Source organism: Erpetoichthys calabaricus, chromosome 9 (assembly GCF_900747795.2).
Source record: "Erpetoichthys calabaricus chromosome 9, fErpCal1.3, whole genome shotgun sequence".
In the NCBI taxonomy this organism is placed as follows: Eukaryota; Metazoa; Chordata; class Cladistia; order Polypteriformes; family Polypteridae; genus Erpetoichthys; species Erpetoichthys calabaricus.
Window position 1 is genome coordinate 101,003,093 of NC_041402.2, and position 23,050 is coordinate 101,026,142.

General features: G+C 35.4%; 1 protein-coding gene across 1 annotated transcript in view; it reads right to left on the minus strand.

The window, feature by feature from the left end:
* LOC114643360 (C-type lectin domain family 4 member A-like) overlaps window positions 1-23,050 on the minus strand; it is a 100,471-nt gene that overhangs the window by 75,902 nt on the left and 1,519 nt on the right. Inside the window, exons 2-3 of the mRNA XM_051931745.1 lie at window positions 7,338-7,436; window positions 5,371-5,586 (exon numbers count right to left, since the gene is read on the minus strand). Coding sequence (XP_051787705.1) covers window positions 5,371-5,586; window positions 7,338-7,436 — 315 coding nt within the window. The remainder of the gene's footprint in view (window positions 1-5,370; window positions 5,587-7,337; window positions 7,437-23,050) is intronic.

A 23,050-nucleotide genomic window follows, 5' to 3' on the forward strand; every position in this document is an offset into this window, starting at 1 on the left:
TGTGCAAACTCCACACACTAGTCTGTCATTTAAATCCAGTCTTCTGGAGACGTGAAGTTTTAACCACAATGAATCCATGTTATCTTATATAAATTAGGGATTTTTTTTTTTCTTTCTAAAAAATCATTTCCAAGATAAAAATGCCATTAACAGCATTTAAACAGTGATTTATACTGCAGAAAAATTAGATAGATAGATAGATAGATAGATAGATAGATAGATAGATAGATAGATAGATAGATAGATAGATAGATAGATAGATAGATAGATAGATAGATAGATAGATAGATAGATAGATAGATAGATATCTTTTACAGAAGTTAGCTCACTTAATCACCCACTCATCAACTAAAACATTATTTCCCTTTAAGCAAACAGTTGATATTTTTCAGGATGGTACATTAAGGACAGTAGGTATCCAGTTTGACAAGACATCTTAGACAGGAGTCCCCGTGGACTATGTTGTTTGCCGATTACATTGTCATCTGTTGCGAGAGTAGGGAGCAGGTCGAGGAGACCCTGGAGAGTTGGAGGTTTGCACTAGAGAGGAGAGGAATGAAGGTCAGTAAGAACAAGAGAGAATACATGTGTGAATGAGAGGGAGGGCAGAGGAATGGTGAGGATGCAGAGAGTAGAGTTGGTGAAGGTGGATGAGTTTAAATACTTGGGATCAACAGCACAGAGTAATGGGGTTGTGGAAGAGAGGTGAAAAAGAGAGTGCAGGCAGGGTGGAATGGGTGGAGAAGAGTGTCAGGAGTGATTTGTTACAGACGGGTATCAGCAAGAGTGAAAGGGAAGGACTACAGGACAGTAGTGAGACCAGCTAAGTTATATGGGTTGGAGACGGTGGCACTGACCAGAAAGCAGGAGACAGAGCTGGAGGTGGCAGAGTTAAAGATGTTAAGATTTGCATTGGGTGTGATGAGGATGGACAGGATTAGAAAAGAGTACATTAGAGGGTCGGCTCTGGTTGGAAGGTTGGGAGACAAAGTCAGAGAAGTGAGATAGCGTTGGTTTGGACATGTGCAGAGGAGAAATGCTGGGTATATTGGGAAAAGGATGTTAACAATAGAGCTGCCAGGCAAGAGGAAAAGAGTAAGGCCTAAGAGAAAGTTTATAGATATAGATAGATGAGAGAGGACATGCAGGTGGTGGGTGTAACAGAGCAAGATGCAGAAGACAGGACGATATGGAAGAAGATGATCTGCTCTGGCAACCCCTAACAGGAGCAGCCAAAAGAAGAAGAAGAAGAAGAATATTTAGAGGTAAAACATTCCCCACATTTTCAAAACTAAATACTCCAAAGTCTCAAAAATGCCTTAATGGATTATATTGAAATTTGATGCCATTGTAGAAAAAAGAAAATTTGTGGACATGTGTTTTTTTTTGGTTGTTGATGTTTGTCATTAATAACGCTCTAGCACGCTAAGAATTTTAAAGCATCACATCCCCTGTCTCGCCACAGCACTGACAGCGATTTCAGGGAGAAACTGGGCATGCTGGGTTATACAAATGAAGGCCGTCAGCAAAAGCAAAGTGAAAGAAGTTTGGTGAAGCTCCAAAAATTATGTATTTAGCAAGTGCTTGCCAGGCACTGTGGCTGTGAGAGTAGTCAATTTTGAGAAAATAATCCATTACAAAAGGTATTTAATATATATTACCACCAACCCCTCACACAACCTTCATCTCAAGTTCTCATCTGTAAATTTGTGGAAATGTTGAAGAGGGCACTGCAATTCCCATCAGCCAGTGTGCTACTCCAAACCATTTAATTAGCTCTCACAAAGTTTAAATTAGATCATAGTCAAATGCTGCATGTCATTAAAGGTAGCAATTGGTGCTTTTTTTCCTTAAGCACTTTGAGATAACAGTTTTATTGTCTTGCTGGGTTAAAGCATTTACCTTGGAGCAGTGTTTCCCTACCTTTGTGACCTTGGGACTAGGTTTTACCTTTTTAAGTTGTTTCCCGACCCACAGACAGCATTTGAAGAGTGGCAGTGTGGTAGGTCCCCTTGGTGTAGTGTTGCCAGGTTCACGGTTTTTCTACCCCATTAGACTATTTTTGATTGGCATCGTCAGCAAAAAAATGGGCTTTTGTGGGTTGCAGTCTTTTAGGCTAATTTATTGTAAATAATTTGTTATTTTGGTCTATTTTTCAAAACCCATCCCCCTGGTCTTCGACAGTATGTACCTTATCCATCACACTTGACACCACCCCCCTCTTTCCGATGTCTCACTTTGTCTACATTGGGTATTGGGTATTAAAATCCACTGTACACTGAGGCAATACTGATATTAGGCTTTGATGCCAATAGACAATTAAGATTTTTCCCTGTTTTTAGCTTTGAATGAATTAACTGTAAATCCCCTTTGCAACAATGCCAAAAACTGTTATAATACGGAGATCTGCTGCAATCTCTTTCACGTCTGCATATAGTATGCTCAACAGTAAGCAGCTCAAGTGAACTAATAATACAGCACCTGGTAAAAAAAAATAAATAATAAAAATGTTATATACAGAAAAGTACTTAGTTACATAGTGCTTCTGATACATCTGATTAACCAATGTCACTATAACTGAAGCCTAGGCCTATTGACATAGAACATTTCCCAGGCAAAGCTGGGTTAGTCTATATGTGTTTTTAATTCTTCCTAATTTTTTTTTGTCGATATTTATTAATATTATCCTCACTCACATGCTCAGTGTTGTGCTGAGAGTATGCTTTATGCAAATGAAGAGCTCAGTAGAAGTGATTGACATGCCATGCAAATACCGACAGTAACCAATAGGCTGGACAATTAAAGACAGGGCTGTGTCCTGGACAAGAAAAAAGAGATGTCATCACCATTATAAGATGGAAAAAGGAAGTTTGGCAAACTCAGTGAAGTTACAAAGCACAGTGGTTCGTCAAGCACAGTTTTTGCTGTTGACTGCCTGCACTATTAGATGTATATAAGCTCTCATCTTGGTCATCCGTCCAACTCTGTTGGCCCCCTGGCATGAAGTATCAAGTACTGCAAAACACTTTTTCACACTAACAACATTACATTACATTACAACAACATGATTACATCTTGCCTGAAGAAGGGGCCTGAGTTGCCTCGAAAGCTTGCATATTGTAATCTTTTTAGTTAGCCAATAAAAGGTGTCATTTTGCTTGGCTTTTCTCTACATTCACACTAACAACAAATGTGTGGATCCCTTTGATTAGCTGAGCATCATGAAGCACTCTCAAACAAATGATGTGGGTAACAGAGCACCAACATACAAACGACGCACAAGGGGAGGATTTTGCATGGATATTGAGCGTTGCAAACCACCAACACATAAATAATGACTGGAGGAGAGGGAGTTGACCTGTTGAGTGTTGTGAGTAGCAGGAGCATTACGAAAAGGTGAAACACAAGATAACAGCTGCGTGACTTATCAAAAATGCTGTGTGGGATGGGGAGTGAACAGTGAGATAACAGCTGTATGGCAGTTCAAAAGTGCTGTAAGGCACCCAGAAAAAAAGTAAGAAGCTGTTGTTTAGAGTAATGGGAATGTTTTCCCATTTCAGTTCAAAACAATATATTTCATGTAAAATTGTGTTTTGCAATGACCATCAGCAAAAACCACGTCACCAGGAAAAGCAGGACTTGATCTTGACTTGCAGGAATGTTTTACTCATGGACAATTGTGGACAGTATGTTCAAGAGTTGCAGCTCCAATGAGCTAATAATATTATTATTATTATTACTTGACTGATATATTTATCCAAGGTGACATACAACATTTGAGATACAATAGGATGCATTTCTTTTGTTTTCCAGTTGGAGCACAGGAATCAGAAGTGACTTGCTCATGGTCACACAGTGTCGGTAGCAGGATTTACCCACAACCTCAGGGTTTGAAATCCTAGGTCCAAAGCTTTAACCACTGCAACACACTGCCTGTTAACAATATTAGCCTATAGATTGCATGTATTGAAAGTCAATAACCTGTTCCTTGGTTGATGTTTAAATAAAGACATTTCTTTCTGCACCAAGAAAGAAAGATCTCCACCTGACTACTAAACTCTGTCTCATCCTCATTGTCAGTATACTCCATTAGTGCAGAATCATCAGAGAATTTTGCAAATTACATGACCTGGTGTTATACCTATAGTTAAAGGTACTGTATATACAAGATGAAGAGAAAGGTAGACAGGACTGTTCCTTGTAATACTCTAGTGTTGCTCGTATTCAAATCAGAGACATGTAATGGGCTTTAACTCAGTGTTTTAAGGAAAAAAAAATTCCTGGAAAATTCTGCTACAGGTTATTGTTGATGGCTATCTTCAGGACATAAATATTTACCTGCCTTGCAAAATAGTCACCTGAATAATTTGAATAATCAGACTGCTTTGATTAGTATCTCATCCAAACATGAAGTGGTGATACAGAACAGCCTGCTTCCTTTGAAAATCAACAAGTTCTGAGAACATTGGTTTCTAATCAGGTACTTCTTGATAGCTGACAACAATATTATTGTTGAAACAAAGTAAATGTGTTTACACTGTTGTTCTGCATAGGAAATTAACATGCACCATTGTTTAACTGATCGTCATGTTGATCTATGCAGAGATTGAAGCATTTATATATTTCTGGGTAAATGAGAAAAAAGTAGAACAGAGAAGTACGGTCTGAGTCTCAGGACTGCTGCCTGCTTCTTTTATGCTTTTCACCATATCGCTGTGGCTACACTCTATAGCAATAGTGGCTTGTACCTGGCGCAGGTTCCCCTAGGCCTGAGGCCAGTAACAGACATAGTCCTTGAAATTCTTGAAGTGAAATAAGCCAATAAATACTCAGAATGAATGGCATGGTTGGGTTAAATATATTTAAACCATATTGTCCTAAAGGTTTAAAAAGCAAAAATTTGATCAATAGAAAACAGCACCAACACTGTAATATTATGCAGAAATTGTATTAAATGAGTAACATGAGAAAAAAACAGTTAAAAAACAATGAAAACTAGAAACAGATAGTACCTTTACATGGAACTAAAGAATATTGGCTTCTATAGTCCATGTTTGTGCAACTGGTCCTGAAGTACCAAGTAAACACAGTGTGTTGCACAGCTTAGAAACTGTAAAGTTGACAGGTGTCACTAACATTTAAGGACTTTCACATTCAGCAATCATAATATGAGCCTTACTTGTGATTTCTACATAAATATATAAAGTTAAAACTACTCCAAACTGAGAATTTCCTACAAGCAATGTAGCATACTTTCAAGTTCAAAATCAACTTTAATGAAATATATTTGAATGGATTTCTAACATCCAAATATCTTTCTTCTTTGTAACTGTTAAACAATATTTCAGTCTTGAAAAGACATTTCCTTACCTACATTTCTCCCTTTGCTAATACAGATATTTTTCAGATGATCCTTGTAGAAAGACATTTCCAAGAGTTTGTGATGCTGACAATCTGGGCAAATTATATTACACTTCTGGAGCTGATTGCTGTTATCACTGGTTAACTCATCAGTTGTGCTGCTGGTATTGTAGATGCCATGTTGACTTGATTCAGGTGTGTTTTTGTGGACCGTTTGCAAAACAACTAAAAAAAAAAGCCTGTTTAATGAATTTTAAACTTCGAATATTAATCATACATACACAGAACATGCTGAATCCTAACACTACTGCTAATATCACTGGTGTACTGACTGCACAGGACAAAACGGTCACAGAGTTTTAAAATTAAAATAAAGGAAATAAAGTGATTAAAACAAGCTAAGGTCGAAGCCAGTAAGTAAAAAAATATAGTGTTTTAAACAGAGCCAAAAACATGAAGCAGAAATCTGAGTCAAAAAGAATGTAGCTAGAACGTCAGATGCCAGGAAGTTGAGTATTATTTATAATCAAGATAAGAAACAAGAATCAAATTCAGGAAACCAAAACAAGTCAAAAGATAGATCACATATATTAAATTACTTGCCCACCAAGTTCTTTGAAATAATCTGAATACTGACAGACAATTTCATAATTTATGTTGCCAATCTTTAGCCCATCGCCAGAAATTACATCAAGCTTAAGTCAGTACATAAGATATGGAACCATTTCTTATCGTAAACCACTCACTATATAGTAAAATTGAAATTGCTACTTTATTTGGCCAGTCATTGACTTTAGGGAGTGGTTAAAGCACTTATGGCCGAATCAAACATTCTTAAATAATTTAAACAAAGTAAGTTAATTCAATTTTCAGTTTCCACTAAAATTGTTAACATCCAAATCTGCCCCAGTTTGCTTATTACATACTTTGGGTCCTAAAAGAACAATGCCTCTTCTACAGACTCCAACCTTCTACAAAAATAATTTTTAATGCTACAGGTAAACCCCTTACTGATGTTCATTTCAGATCCTAAAACATCACTAAATGATGAAGATTACATATTTTACTTAAATAAAAATGAGTAAATACCTACAGTGGTGGGGGTGAAGTTACATCATGACCTTGGATACATATCAACCTTCCATTGAAACAACAGGTCAGTTCAACTCAAATAAAAATAAGCAATAATCTTATTTCTCTTCTTTGCACTTAGGAGATCTTTCAAAAAGGTTTAAACATTTTTTACAAAATTTCAAGACCTCCGACTAAAAACTTCCATGCAAACAAAGAGTCTCCTCTCTACAATTCTTTTTTCCTTCAATATTTTTAACATTTTTCTTACTGCAATATAAGAGCAGTCAAAATTGATCACATTGAAATTTTATACCAAGAGTCTTGATGTACAAGTCACTGTTTCCACACAGTCTTGCTTGCATAATGTATTCCAAATATGGTTAGGAATGAAGATTGTTTATTTTTAAATGCCTTAGCATAGTTTTTGACTACTGGGCAACTTTTACCATGTAAAAAGTTTTGAAACAAAAAGAGAAGTATTGTGAAAATACATTTGATTATTCCAAACTGTACATGGATTCAATTATATGATGTGGTATACATTTATATTTCTTATGTTACTATTTTTATTAAACATGACTTACAGGTCAAATACAGAAAAATCATGAAGAGCAGGGGAAGCATATAAGCACTAACTAAGATTTAACATCAGTTATAGTCTGTCAAAGGTAACTTAATATGTCATATGTTGTTAATAAAAATGATAAAAAATGTACTTCGATTTAAAGGTGTAGTGAGTTTTCCCAAAATATGAGAAACAAGAGATTCTCCAAGAACTGCATGTTTGGTTAAACAGAGGACAGAAAAAGATAATTAAAAACAACACAAAACAAAGAACTTTCTATTGTATTGTGTTTTATATTAATTTTCAATGTAACATGTAAAGCAAAAGAAAATCTTACCTATTATTATCAAGCTGATAACTAGAAGAAATAAGAAAATCATCACTGCACACACAAAAGTAGAATATCTGGAGGAGAACTTTGTTGTTTTTGATGAAGCTGGAGAAATACCCAAAATCATTATAATTAAAATAAGTAGAAAATAAACAAAAATAATGAAAAGTAACATGCACCTTTAAGTGTCTATTGTTCTAGATTTATTATTCAGGGAAGAAAGAGACTTGGTTTAGAAGCACACATCTGCCTTTGAGACACATCTTCTAAGCTCTTTTCTCAATCAGACATTTCAGCTTTCCTTTTTTATTTTTTTTTTTCCCACACATGAATTGCAGCACTGGTTCTTTAAAAAATAACCAGTGATTCCTAGGTGTCCAATACCTCAGATCTCTTATTGTACAATAGCAGTTGTGTTAGGTGCCACAGTCAAAATATAGAGAAGAAATAATACAGAAAAGACTTAGTAACAAATAACTGTGATTACCAATCTTTTATTTTTATTCAGTTTAATCTAAGAAATACATTTGCAATATGAACAGCCTCTGACTGTAACAAGGTTATGGTATATTGAATTAGAAAGTTCTCAGTCTGAGTTAAGTACATTGTATATTGGGAGTGAAATATCTTTTTTTATCATATTTCTCTAGTCTGATTATTTCTGCCATGGTTACTGAAGGGGTATGTATACAGGTTCAAGTATGTCCTGCATTTCAATAAAGAACACAATCCCTGCGACCCCCTGCTGGAGACAGTACATTTTTTAAATTAAATAATTAATTTGGGGTGGGAAGTTGCCTGGCAGGTACAGATGCATGTGAAAATGTGCACATGCTGCTTTGAGGTTGATTGCGGTACTTGGCTGATCACACATTCATGTACTGATGCATGCAGGTCATTCACATATAATGGTGAAGTGCTTTATATACATCTCAGAGTTGGTGACCTGCACTCAAGCAGAGCTTAAAAATAAGCCTGGGCAAGAGACAAAAAGGCAACAAAAAGAACAGAGACAAAGATGGAACAGAGGTTAATGAAGAAAAAGAAGAAGAAAAGAAGAAGAGAATGAAAGAGGGAGACAGGATCAAGAGGAGCCCATGCTATTAAGAAGGGAGGTTAGTGAAGCCCAAGAGAGAGAAGTGTGTGGCTGATGCACAGAGGGGGCTGAAGTGGGTGCTCCTACAGGCTTGGCCACTAAAGGTCTGGTGATGGGAACCCAATCTAGGTTTGATTGATGACTGCACTTGTCAGCTGATGTTTCCACTTGCTGCAAGTCCCGTATGGGATAAGTAGAGAAGACACCAGGTTTCATAGTGATGCATTGGGTTTCCTGGTTTTAAAGAAGAAAGAAACTGAACTAGTATTTTAATCTCATTTTATGGAACATTTATAATTGTTAATTTACTGACTTTTTAACCTACATTTACAGTTTGCTTTTATGTATTATTTATTTAGTGAAGAACTTTGGCACTACAGTACACTATTTTGCAAATTTTATTGTTTTCAAAAAAGCACTTAGCACTTCTACACCAACCTTTACTGACTGTTTATGTCCGTATTTGCCTGTCTCATCCTCGTCATAATATCAATGGTTTTCGAGTGTTACAGCTACTGAAGGATATGGAGTCAAACCGAACCATCCCATCAAGGCATACAAGCTGTTGAACAACATGGAAGTGTTTCGAATACTATAGTAACTTCTTCCAAATGGAAGTGGGACAAAGAGACCATGGGAAGGGTGGAAACAGTCCTCCACAATGCTGCAGAGTTTGCAGATGCAACACTTAATGAAAATATCTTTAATGGAGGATAGAGCGGTCCAATTATTTTCTTCTGCCATGTGTACTATCCAACAGGAGGCATATGTGGTGTTGAAGAAATATTACTAACCCTCATATCAAAAATGAATAATAAACAAACTAAATGAATAAACCTGCACAAAAATGTGCAAAAATAAAGCATGGTACTTTCAAGACACTAGAACTCATAACATTTGTTTACTTTTGCTCTAATTAATCAATTTCATTATTATTATTATTATTATTATTATTATTATTATTATTATTATTATAGTAAGTTGTGGTATATTGGGAATTAGTTTTGAATTAAATATTGATGTCAGATTTCAATATATAAAGTAATTTATTTTTAAGCATTTAAGAGACAGGAATGTACATTTTTTATATACAGTACTTTCTCCATTTGTTTGCCTTTTTATACTGCCTGTCAGGTGTGATGACTTTCTACCTTCATGAAATTATGTTATTTTTTATTGCTCTAAGGGTATATATCTATGATTCTTATGGTTTGTTACTGGCATTTATTTAGAAATAGGAACACGGGCAGGTTTTACTGTGTTCTGCTTCTGACCATTCTGTATTATCGGCCACTGATTAACTGTCTAAAACAGCTGGGCAATTTTCTATTACAAACTCATTATTATCATTTTTTTCCTTTAATTTGTGTTGTTACACTTTTATGATGTGTTTGCAATGCCATTGTATTGGGTGCCAAAGTTTCGTACTTTCTTTTCCATGGACATTGCAATATTCTTTATAACAATAGATCTCCTTGGTAGAAACATGATGTAGACATCACACCTTGTGTGATATCATCAAATTTCCGTTATAAAACATAACAGTGCCCAGAAGGAAGTGTCTGAACTTTGATTCCTTCCCCAAAACAAAGATTTTAAATGTAGGTTACTGCTTTTAAGATTCATCCTTTTAGCATGATACTGTTATTCCCACTGAACTAAACATTAATTAAATGAAACACCAAGAAGGAAAGATCATGGTGTATATTCAGTCAGTGAACTGGTGTATTACATTAAAGCAGAATCAATCAAAACCTGTTTAATTCTCCTTTTTATAAAGTATTTCTAGTTTTAATTTGCTTTAAAATAAGTTACTTATTTATGAAAATTAAAAATTGAGTGTAGTCTCAGTTCTTCTGGGGCTCACTGTAGCTGGATGGCCCAATTTACAGTACCACTGTTACAATTTTGTTCAGTACGAATATACTGCATAGAGTATAATTTTCCAGTTACTAGAATTGTTGACACAAAATCTTGCCCACAACTACTGTATATAAATTGCTTCAAGTTTAAATCATAATTAAGTATTTGAATGATGAAGTATGGGTGCTGACATTAACAGTTTCTTTAAATGCCATTTGAACTATCTAAGTGCAAATAATTCTTGTTATTTACTTTTATGGTTAAATTAGTGTTTTGAGTTACAATGGCATCACATTTTAGATGAACAATAATTACCAAATCCAAGAACGTATTTCTCCTGTTTAACTGCATTAGGGGCTGGGCAATCAGTTATAGCCTTTACCCTAATACAGTACCATCAATATTATTTCCCTTTCATGAAATTTCATAATACAAAAATAATAGAGATGTTTGGTAGAATATGTTGCGCTTAGGAAATAATTTAATTTGTCTTCTAAGGTATTTCAAATTCTACTGAACATGAAAAACATTAGATTTGAAATTTGAGGAGTAAACTCAATGTATTATCAATCAATGCATACTGTGTACATATTGAAATAAATCTAGACTTTCAAGAAAAATGATTTATACGTAACTGAAATCAGCGCATTTTTAAAAGGGAATCACAGAATATTTATAATGACATGAGGAAATAGTAAAGGCTATTTTGTCTATGTGTCTGCTTCTCTGATTCAAAAAAGAAACTGTACACATTTCAGAAAAATACTTTTGAAAAAATAATGATTTGTTTGAACACCATGGAGAGTTAAGGAGGACAATCATGTTTTATCTGTTATTGTATTTACTGTAAATCACAATAATCTATACATAGCCTTAATCATCCATGTTTTCTGTCAAAAATATATAAAAAAACTGCACTAATAAGTTTATTGGAAGGTTTGGTAAAACTGTTGGCTAGCCTTTCCTGGCCTTTTTTGGTGGGTTGGTGGTATATAATCTTCTTTTGGTTAATGATGCTATTGTCATGTTGTTCATATGGCAGAAATTCTAAAGAATGCTAAAGAATTTTCTTTACTGAAGATGGCAGTAAATTCTGTATATACTGAATTTGAAGGTTGCTAACTGAACTTCGTCTTTCGCTCCTCCCATTAGGGGTCACCACAGCGGATCATCTGTTTCCATATTTTCCTGTCTTCTGCATCTTGATCTGTCACTCCCATAACCTGCATGTTCTCTCTCATCACATCCATAAACTCTGGCTTTGTTTCCAAAACGTTCAACCTGAGCTGACTCTTTAATGTACTCATTTCTAATCCTGTCCATCCTCGTCACACACAATGCAAATCTTGACATCTTTAACTCTGCCATCTCCAGCTCTGTCACTTGTCTTTTCTTTAGTGCCACCTTCTCCAACCCATATAACATTGGTGGTCTCACAACCATCTTATAGACCTTCCTTTTTACTCTTGCTGATTTATTAAAAGTCTTTGTGAAAGGAATGTATTTCAACCTGAAGGGTACTAGGGTGTTATACTGTGTTAGCCATTATGGATGCAATGAGAAGTCAAGCATAATGACACCTTTTATTGGCTAACTAAAATTATTACAGTATGCAAGCTATCAAGGCAGCATTTATATCTTGCCTGAAGAAGGGGCCCAAACTGCCTTGAAAGCTTGCATATTGCAATTTTTTTAGTAAGCCAATAAAGGATTTTATTTTGCTAGACTTCTCATTGTAACCTGCAGGGTATAAACGTATACATAACACATTTCTGCAAGTTTTAATTACATGATGAACTATTACATTAAAAAAACACATCCTTCATTGGTACTTATTTTTAAGGCCTAAAAAGTTAACCAACTTGAAAGGCCTTAAATTAAGCAGGATGATGACAACAGCAATGAGTGTGCCCAAGCTGCTTACTGGAAATTCAAAATTCAGGCATTTGACTCTTATAAAAGTCTGTAAGGCTATAAAAAAAACTATATTTAACACTCTGATTGAATGACTAAAAAAGAAGAAAAAATTATAAAGAAAGAAATCTTCTGACTTAGTATTCACTGTCACAGTGAGGTATTATGCAGATGCATTTCTTTTGGTATGAAGGTAAAGAAAAGCCAAGCAAAATGACACCTTTTATTGGCTAACTAAAAAGATTACAATATGCAAGCTTTCGAGGCAACTCAGGCCCCTTCTTCAGGCAAGATGTAATACAGAAACTGGAGTTCCCTGTGTTTATATACACCGCTACTACTTTTGGTATGAAGGATAGTGATGTGCAAAGAATGAACAAACTAGTTCTTTTGTACTTGTCTTGGTCTCTGAATGAATGTACTGGTACAATAACATTAAAGAATGAAACTTTTCGAGGCATGCACAGTGCATGCTACGATTTATATTGCATCCCGTGACAGTCTGGAGTTATCATCTTAACTTCAGTTAAATACTGTCTTCAGGGAAATAGCCAGTAAACTGCTTCAGCAAAACAATCATGGTGACAGCTAACCAATGCCTGACTAGGCAGATGACACCAAGCATTTCCCATTGATCAGTTCACTCTGACTGAATGACTATGACCATCTCAGTACACTGGCTGATTGAATGAACCAGTATGCCCCTACTGATATCTGGAGTACCGCTTCAAGTTCGTTTATGAACTGCAGACAAGAGGCTCACACTCACTCCGGTACAGTACACTGAACTAGTTCACTGAAAAAATCAGTTTTTATACTGAACAGAAAAATAAACTACAGACACATGTCACATAGTAAATTGAATCTCAGTTCACTGACTGACTTGAGGATGCATTAGTGGACCATCTACTGGAAATTTCCAATATTTTTATGGAGCTACATTTATAAATGTACAATTATAATATAAACAGTCCAACTTTGTTAGCTTATGTTTTAACTGCAGCATACACTAATAGCATACTACAGGAACATAGAACTTTGTGATACACAACCTATTCCATTCCATTTATATAGGTGATAGGCATATACAATAACCAGATTAAAATGCAACACAAGACGCTTCTCCATTTTGCTTAAAAAACGTAGAGTAACTTAATTTTAATAATTTTATTAAAGCTTTACTTCTATGTGACATCAATATATTTTGTCTTTATTTTTGCAAGTGTGTTATTAGCAATATTGGCTACTTTGTGGCAGTAAGTTCACACTCGCAAACAACCATTTTGATTGTTGAGCATCTGATGTGCAAGCACTGTATACAATGCATGCGGGGGTGGGGGATGTTGTGCGGAATGGCTCTACTGATCCTACAACTATAATAAGGCCTAGTCTATAGCCAAAAGTCCATTTCCAGTTTTATTGTGAGGCCTATTGGATAACAGCAACAGAGGAACTATCCAAGATGATAATACTAGATCTTCAGCCATTTTCTATAATTGAGGACAAAGGCTTCAGGGGCTACATAAAAGCCCTGTGTCTACCAACATACACTCTTATCAAACAGAACAAAACTATCCAGGAATCTTCTACCACAGCAGTACAATAAACAAAGGGCAGATGTCCTGGAGAGAGTTCAGCAGGATTCCCATGTCTGTATTACTACAGACTACTGGACCTCTATCACAACAAGAAGTTACATGAGAGTTAAATGCACTTCATAATTGACTGCAGGCTCACTTCAAATGTCCTGAATTGCTTTGAATTTATAGAAAGTCATACCACTGATGACCTGGTAGAGGTGCTCAAGATAGAGATAAAAGAGAGAGGACTTCAGAACAAAGTTGTTGCATGCATTAGTGATAATGCTGCACTTATTATAGCTGCTATGAGGCATAATGGTTGGAATCATCTTCCATGTTTTTCTCACACAGTAAATATTGTGGTCGGGGAAAGCCTGAAATCCATAAAGCCAACAATAGAAAAAGTGAAGGCAACTGTGGAGTTTCTTCACAGAAGTACTGTAGCTGCTGAACATCTCAGATCTGCTCAGAAACAGATGGGCTTGCCTGAACTATGACTGAAGCAGGTTGTGGTGATAAGATGGAATTTAACATTTAACATGCTGAAGATATTCTAAGAGTGTAATGGTCATTGCTGATGCATGCAAGGTTCTCTAGCCCTTTGAGGAGGTGACAGTGGAAATGGCTGAAAAAAGGTATGTAACACTATATTTTAATGTATTTAAATCACAATATGGCCTAGAAGTTATCTCAACTAACAAGTGGGTCAAATGTCAAAGGGGGTCATTTTTTCTGATATCACTGTGTTTATTGATATTGAATTTGATATATGGCTTTGGGACAACATTCAAAGGCTATCCATAGACTATTCTGTGATTTGGCCCTGGGCCAATATAAATAGGAAGTAGGGAAAATAGCAATACAAGTAACAAATGTGCATTGAATTTAAATTTGGAACTTTACTATTTTTATCTCAATTATGTTTTGTTCCTGTTTCAGGTTTATAACTGCATCCAATGTGATTATTCTGGTTAGAGGCCTTCAGAGAATCAGCTAGAAGGTTAGAAGACTCTGTGATGCACATAGTTGAGACCATGAATACAGAAATGGCAAGCGATTCTACAAAATTGAAAAGAACCAGTTGCTTGCTGAGGCAGCTCTACTGGACCACGTTCCAAGCAGCAAGCATTTACAGACAGCAGAGCTGCTGATGAAGCCATCAAAAGCATAACCCATGCTGCAGGTAGGGTTCATCAAGAAAAGCCTCATGTTACAGACAAAAAGCAGCATGGCACAACTAACAGTACATCCATGATTTGGAAGGACTTTGAGAAATGTACTGCTGGACTCGCCTCCACTTATTCCACTGCATCTGATTCCATTATGGAATTATGGACATATCTAAAGGAGCTGATAGAGCATGGCCGCACCCTCCACACGACGAACCACCTGCACTGGGACCCTAGTGCAGCCGGTGACACTTCAGCACCACACTGAAGTAGTGTGAGGTTTTAAAGGTGGCTGGAGTGTCAGTCCTGCCACCAACCCCTAAGTTTTCCCTGTAAGTCAGAGGACCTGCTTGCAGAACAGAAAAAATATATACCCAAAACTGTCATCATTGGTTTTGTCATGACTGTGCCTTTTGGCCCACAAGATGGGCTTTTCCAAGATGGGACAAATTCTCACAGAAAGAAGGGACAGACTTACCAGTGATACGGACCATTAGATTGCATTCCTAAGTGCAAACCTCATGTGAATCCACAGTGTACACTAAAGTAAATGTCTCACAAACTGTGGACTGCCCTACAGATTGTCCATTATCCAGTACACCATAGAGTCATCCACCTACCAATCTCTGAGCTTATGCCTTAACAGGGATGGCTGAATGGTACTGGAGGCATTAAACAAATCAAAAAATATAATCCTCACAATGCTGCCAACTTTTACCAGGTGAGAATACCTATATGTCTTGTGGAGCAGATAGATAATAACATTTTCCACTACAATTTTTGTCCGATAGGCAAACTGCAGTGGCTCCATGTAGCATACCACAAGAGGACTCGTATAGTACAGGACCAGGAAGGCCAAAAAAATATTCTGATCCAATATGTAAAGCAGATGCTATATATCACGGCATAGGACAAGAAGATAGGTGTAATTAATACCTGAGTAATAGTCCACAGTATAGTGTTACTTGCAAATAAATGATTTGCATTGAAGTGCAATCATAAGGAATTTGTCCCGATTACCTCACCACAAATGTCAATGTCTGAAGTATACAAAACAATACTTAAGATAAGGCAGAAACATTTTAGTACATAGTGATGTGGACTGATCAAACTAATTTTAAATTTTCGTCCACTACCATAGCAGAAAATAAAAAGTGAAATTTAAAACAAGAACACCTTATAGATCATTACACATGGTGGTGGATCTAGTTTAGTTTGTAGTTTTGTGGTAGCTATAAAGGAGCAAGACATGTTGTGCTGATGGGAAGAAGAATGCACTCAACTATCATCAAAGCTGAAAAGCCAATTCTTAGTAGCAGTAAAGAAACAGAAACTGATGAGATTATATATTTCAGGAAAACCCAAATCTGATACTTATCTCAAAAATAACAATGAAGGAAAATGAAAGTTTCTGAAATGCCTTAACAGTTTTCAGATTTCAATGTCATTCAAAAATCTGTGAAGAACCCTCAAACTTTCAGTGCATGCAAAGAAGATGCCTATAGCATTTCTGAGGTAGAGGAGTTCTACAAAAAAAAAACAACTATCAGAAAACTTGAACTGAAAAACTTTTGGCTGACCTCAAAATGTTTAGAGGCTGAGATGTCTGTGAACATAAACTAAATCAAGAAGTTATGTCATGATACTCAATCATTTGTTTGTGACATATTAACCTTTTTATTTGTTAGTAATAGTAATTGAGCAGTAAAATGTAAAGAAGTATGTATAGAATTGTCATCTTCTGTTCACTTATTGAATAAGTGAGACAAGATATTTACTTAGTGGTGGTAAGGCTTTGAACATGGGAATGATGCTATATTAATAAAATGTACTATATAAATAAATTTTGTTGCACTAGCAACAATGTAACTTTAGAAAGAAGTATCGTTATAATTATGTAATTTGTATACGATACAAAAAAGAGAAATGATCCACAAGGAACTGTATTGCATACTAAAGGTGGATTTCACAACAGAAAAAAATAACAAAAACAAGTAATTTTAATATATACTCCTCTTTTAGGATTTTAATTTGGCAAAATCTGGTATTATTTTCTTAACATTTAGTTGCTTAGCTCTTCTTGACTCTATTGATAAAAAGGCCAAGTTTATGAGTCTAGTCTGTGACACAGTGGATCATAGACAATTTTGAATAAGTTTCAGCTTGCTGAATGACCGCTCAGCTGTTGCTCAGTCACTGGAATAGTTAAAAACAAAACACATGCAGTACAGATGTCTTACAGACTAGCTATAATCATATGATTTTATATTGTGATGAAGTCGGCTAATTCATAAACAGATGACAACTTTGCAATTTCTTCCAACAGAAATGATGCCCTAAACTGCATCAGTTTAATAGCCCTTCTATTAGGACAAAAAAAAAACATCAAAAATGAATTCCTGAATTCAAAAATATGTTGCAGCACGTTGTGTATGTATGTATGTATACTCATGATCAAATTAAATGATAGTAAAGCAATTACTTTTGTTCAAAAACTATCCATAATAGGAGATTCATTTCCCATTTGTTTAATAACAATTTTGTGTGGATTATGAATATGTATAAATATTACGTTGGCTAAATATAGGACAGGAATTAGAAGGTAAACTTAAAATTACTTTCAATCATTTAATTTGATTACGATTGTACATACATAACAAGTGACAAAAAAAAAACCTCAAGCATAGTCATGGAAGAGAGGAAGAGAAAGACAGAAAATATTGCAAGTCTGTAATTAATTTGGGCAACAATCATATCTGTCTTAAACAACTGTCATCTAATGACATTTCTAACGTGTGATCCAAAAAATTTCAAATTTAAGGCAACTGTGGAATAAAATTTAACGTCTTATTTTGTACATGTTTTGCTGTTACATTGACATTTATTTTTCTGTCACATTAACACCTAATTAATTCTTATAAATTTCTGATTACATCTGTCATTTATAATTTTGTGGTTATAAGTTTTGATGACATATAAATCATTTTTGATCTAAGTAAGGTAAGACATGAGTTGTTTTTTCACAGCCACCCTAAATCTGAAATTTTTTGGATCATACGATAATTTCACATAAACAAACATGATTTTTTTATGGCCATGCTTGAGGTATTTTTTATGAATCAGTCCTTACTTTTCAGATACCTACATTTATACATTTGTAGAATGCCATACTCATAACATAACTTACGTGCATATTTGTATCTATGGTTTCAAACACATTATAAAAGTTATACTTACTACTTTCAACTAAAAGAGTAATTAATTAAAATTAATCTCACATTGTAACACACTATCACAGATTACCTGACCACTTTACTTTTGAAATGTCACTACCATCATGCGCAATTGTTGACTGAAATGACTGATTGCAAAACCGTGTAAGGATGTGTTTGGGAACATTACTAGCAAATTCGCACAGACTGCATTCGGTTTAACGCTAATTATGTTTTATTTTAAAGCAAGCAGAACGAGTCCAAATCAACGCCCGGGTTACTTGAATAATACTTGGACTTCTTTTTTTCTTTGTACTTATTATTGTTTTATTTAAAGTTTTTTTTTTAATTTCCATGTGATGCCAGGGTCCCCTGAATGCTCGGGCCCGTGTGATGTAACACCCTACACACATAATAGTTACACTATCAGTAGCCAGTATCAGAGGTTAAAAATAGGAAAATATGCAAAATATACAAGTTGGTTTAACTGTTGTCAAGATAAAGCTGAAACAGTAATTTGTAGTTTAAGTCACACAGAATGTTTCTCTGTTTTAACATAGGTGAATCTGCAGATTCACCAATGTGTTTCAATGGGTGATTTTGAAATTTCAAAACTGTGTATAGGGCGATCTGTTTGAGATATGTTGATGAAAACTGAATGGTCTCAAAATATTTCCTTGAAGAGTAAGTGTGCCACATTTCAACACAACTGCTTTACTGTGGGCCAAGTTGTTTCATGATCTACATTGTTTGCTTTAATTAAAATGTTAAATTAAAATGATCACACAGGGAATATGGGTATCATATCTGCTTTATCACAATACAGCATCCTGAAATGTAAAACAGCATTGACAAAACAATTTCTCAAAATTATCAGTGGGGTTTTTCTCGGGTTAGTATCAGTGTATGAAAGAAACTTCAAAACCTGGCTTGAATCAGCTAGAGGCTCATTTACCACAATAAGATTACAGAAGTAACTAACTGTGCCTTAATAACATGTTCTTTGTGAGTCACTGCAAATAACTGTGCATAGTTTTTTTGTAGATTGGCATAGAGGGTGTATTGTACTTTTTGAAATGAATGATAGAGCAGCTTACAGTCAACATCTAATTAATAAACGGCCTAAATTATAAAAGTGCTTGAAAACATTATTTCCTACCTGTAAATTGTCTTTTTGTTTTAAGAACCATGTAGTGTGTCAGGTTCTGAGGCTAATGCATTATGCAGAAAGCATTTATTCATCACCATAGCCTTCATGCTTGTACTAAGGATTCCAAATTAAAAGTAAACCAAAGACTGTGTTGGCCATGATCCCAAAGACAGCCAAACCGCCAAATTTCCCAAGTTTAAATAGTAGTGTTTAGAAAGATCCAGCACTATTTCTTAATTATTAGTACTAGGAGAGTTAACATTACAATATTGCTCTCTTTTTCTCCATTTCATATTGTTAATTACTTGTGATCTATTTCTGTCTTTTGTTAAGCAGAATAGTTTCTGCTTCGGTTTTAAAACCTCAGAAGTTGCCTGCTGTGTTAGACAAATGCTAAAGAAGCTAAGCTTAGTACTAGCAATAATTTGTACATAAAACAATATTTAGTAAGCCAGATCCTATCAAAACAAATGTAATTAAAGTGAAAAGGGATGCAAAATACCAGAAATAATATATTGTAACATATTTCCAAATGCATTGTGCATGATATATGCAATATAATCTGTTTCCAGAACCATATGTCTGACAGATAAATAGTTCATTTGTTTTTTTTTGTTGCTTGGAATCAAATTTATTTTGAACACACTGTAACTGGCTAGAAGAAATTCACACAGGTATCTGCTTTGACATATACACTGAAAATTATTCCATGCTGAAACAATTCTGTATGCTTTCATTAATTTTCAGAAAACAGTCTACCATTTCCCTTGTTTACTATAACTACCCAAGTAAGAGGTTAAATTATAACAATTAACATTGTAAAGGAACACTGGAATTTACTATATCTTAGATGAGTGAATGTGTACTTCTCAGCAGGAATGATATAACGGAAGGTTGGATGAAGTGTGTTAATATCCATCCATCCATCCATTTTCCAACCCGCTGAATCCGAACAAAGGGTCACGGGGGTCTGCTGGAGCCAATCCCAGCCAACACAGGGCACAAGGCAGGGAACCAATCCTGGGCAGGGTGCCAACCCACCGCAGGACACACGCAAACACACCCACAGCACACACTAAGGACAATTTAGAATCGCCAATCCACCTAACCTGCATGTCTTTGGACTGTGGGAGGAAACCCACGCAGACACGGGGAGAACATGCAAACTCCACGCAGGGAGGACCCGGGAAGCGAACCCGGGTCTCCTAACTGCGAGGCAGCAGCGCTACCAGTGCGCCACCGTGCCGCCGTGTGTTAATATTTCATTCCTAATATCAGTAGTTGGCAGCAGTTTCTTCATTGATACCTGTACCTTTAAAGAAAAATTAACATGAAAGTCATCAGTGATACCTACGGCTGATATAGGAGCTCCAGTTCATGGCTATTCAATTGCAAAAAAAGTTGGGCCAGATTTTCAAACCAAGAAATTTAGCTGGGCCAGACATTTTCAGTGGCCAGTAAGCAGCAGGTAATAACAATTTTTAAATCAACACAAATGAATGCATTATGTTTATTCACTGTTTCCCTTTTAAATTTGGTCACATCTGACACAGGCACATCAAAAAAGTGAATTAAAAAACAATAAAAGAAGCAGTAACTGAACAGAATCTGAGGTAGTAGCAATACTTTTTTTCACTATTGAAATAAAAAAATAAACTTTTTGGTCATATCTGAACTAGGCACATATCAAAGTGCATAAAAACAAGACAGTGCACAGTATTAGCAATAAAATGTGTTTACCTTTTGAAATAAAATATTTTTTTGTTCATATATGACCCAGGCACATCACAAAGTGCATTTAACAGAATAAAAAACAACCATTAATACTATCAAAGCTATTAGTGCACAAACCCATAACAAATGATAATAGTAACTAACACATATGAATACAATGTCGACTGCACACTGAAGAAACATAGGTTTCTTTTAATTCACCATATGTGTGATTAGCACTGCCGTTTTTGTAAACAAAAAAGTGATAGTAGGCATACGTTGCCTTTGGATTAGATTTGAGGTACCCTGAAGGTATATAGAGGCCGAGAATCCTAGTGCTACATGTTTTGTTTATTTGGTAACAAAGCATAACGTTTAAAATTTGAAACTGTATAATAAAGTATAATAATAATTAATCCTTTACATTCACATACCACTTTACTCACTACTCAAAACGCTTTGCAAACTCCACGCAGGGAGTGCCTGGAACTCAAACCTATGATCTCCTTATTGAAAAGCAGTGGCATATCCATTATACGCCAGCTGTACAGCTGTACTGTGCTGCATAATATTGTACTTGATAGTTTAAAATTTCAAACACAGAACTTCCGAAATCAAAGAATATTAACCACAGGTTAATAACAAGCTCTGCATTCTACAGAACAGTTGTAATGTAGTCCCACAAAGCAATCAGTGCCTATATTAATTTAGTTTTAATTCATTCTTTGTTTTAAGTGTCAATGGCTGTATGGAGTGCGGAGACAGTGAGGCTCTCATTGGAGTAACAATTAGACAAATTTGTGAAAACCCACATTTGCACACACTTGACTTGGCACAAAATTGATTACAAAATCATTTAATATGTGCAGGTACAACTGCCCCAAAACCGTACCATCACAAACGGCTATCATAAACTACTACTACCACTTCTACACATACAACAACACACTGCATTTTCGGTTGAATGTTTCTAGGCCATGTGGAATTTGCATTCATGATTTGTAATACTTTAGGAATTTATGTAGGAAGTAATGAGGGCTCACAAAATGTGTTTTTATCAGTTATTCTCTGTGTTTATGGCTGGACCATGGGCTGGGGCATTCAGAGGTTGCTTCTGGGCCGCATGTGGCCCACAAACAGCCGTTTGAATATGTTGTTTCTAGAGTTTTACTGAGTGAACTTTGACCTGAAAGTGCTTCTTTGGATTAATTCAGTTACACTGGAAATATTCCTGGTCAGGCTATTAAGATTATCCACCCCTCTAGCTAGGTCTAGAGTTAGATGTGAACATAGAGATAAGTGTTTACTTCAAGTAGTGGAGAGGAAAAAGGTGACTGGTTTGGAATAAGGTCAACGAAAGAAGGAAAGACTACAACTGATCTGAATAATGGACTAGTTGCATTAGTGTCAGATAAGAACAAATCAACGCATAGGTCGGCCCAGTGTTGCAACAGTGTTTATATTTTACGACATGTGCATGTCTTACTCTTTATGTTGAATATGTGCCTTACTTCTTCTGTTGTAAATTGGTTTCTGCTAATAAAACACAGCATTTTCTTTTATTTCAGACTCTTTTAGTCTTTTGATGGGGTATGCTCTACCCCTAAAGATCAAATATTCTATTTGATTATGTCACTTGCGTGTACTTTATATACTTTTCAAATTTGCTCAGGTAGTTGTTGGTGTATTGTTAAATGTGTACTTCTTAATTTATGAAGATGAAAAAAAAATCTACTCTCAGGCTTACAATTTTAGCTATAAATAAGCCTAGGATATTAGCATATTCTCATGTAACATATTAAACTACAAAACAAAAAGCTATGAATAAAAAGATTTTTTACTATGTCAAAATAATGTTAAAGAATTAAAAAAAAGTCTTTACATAACTTTATTTGAAATTGTCTACTTATAGTTAATTTTCAAACCAATGACTGTAGTTAAGACAGAACATTGCAGGCTACAAGATTAATTCTGGGTTTATAATTAGTGCTGTGTCACAATGTGATTTGGCCTAGGATATAT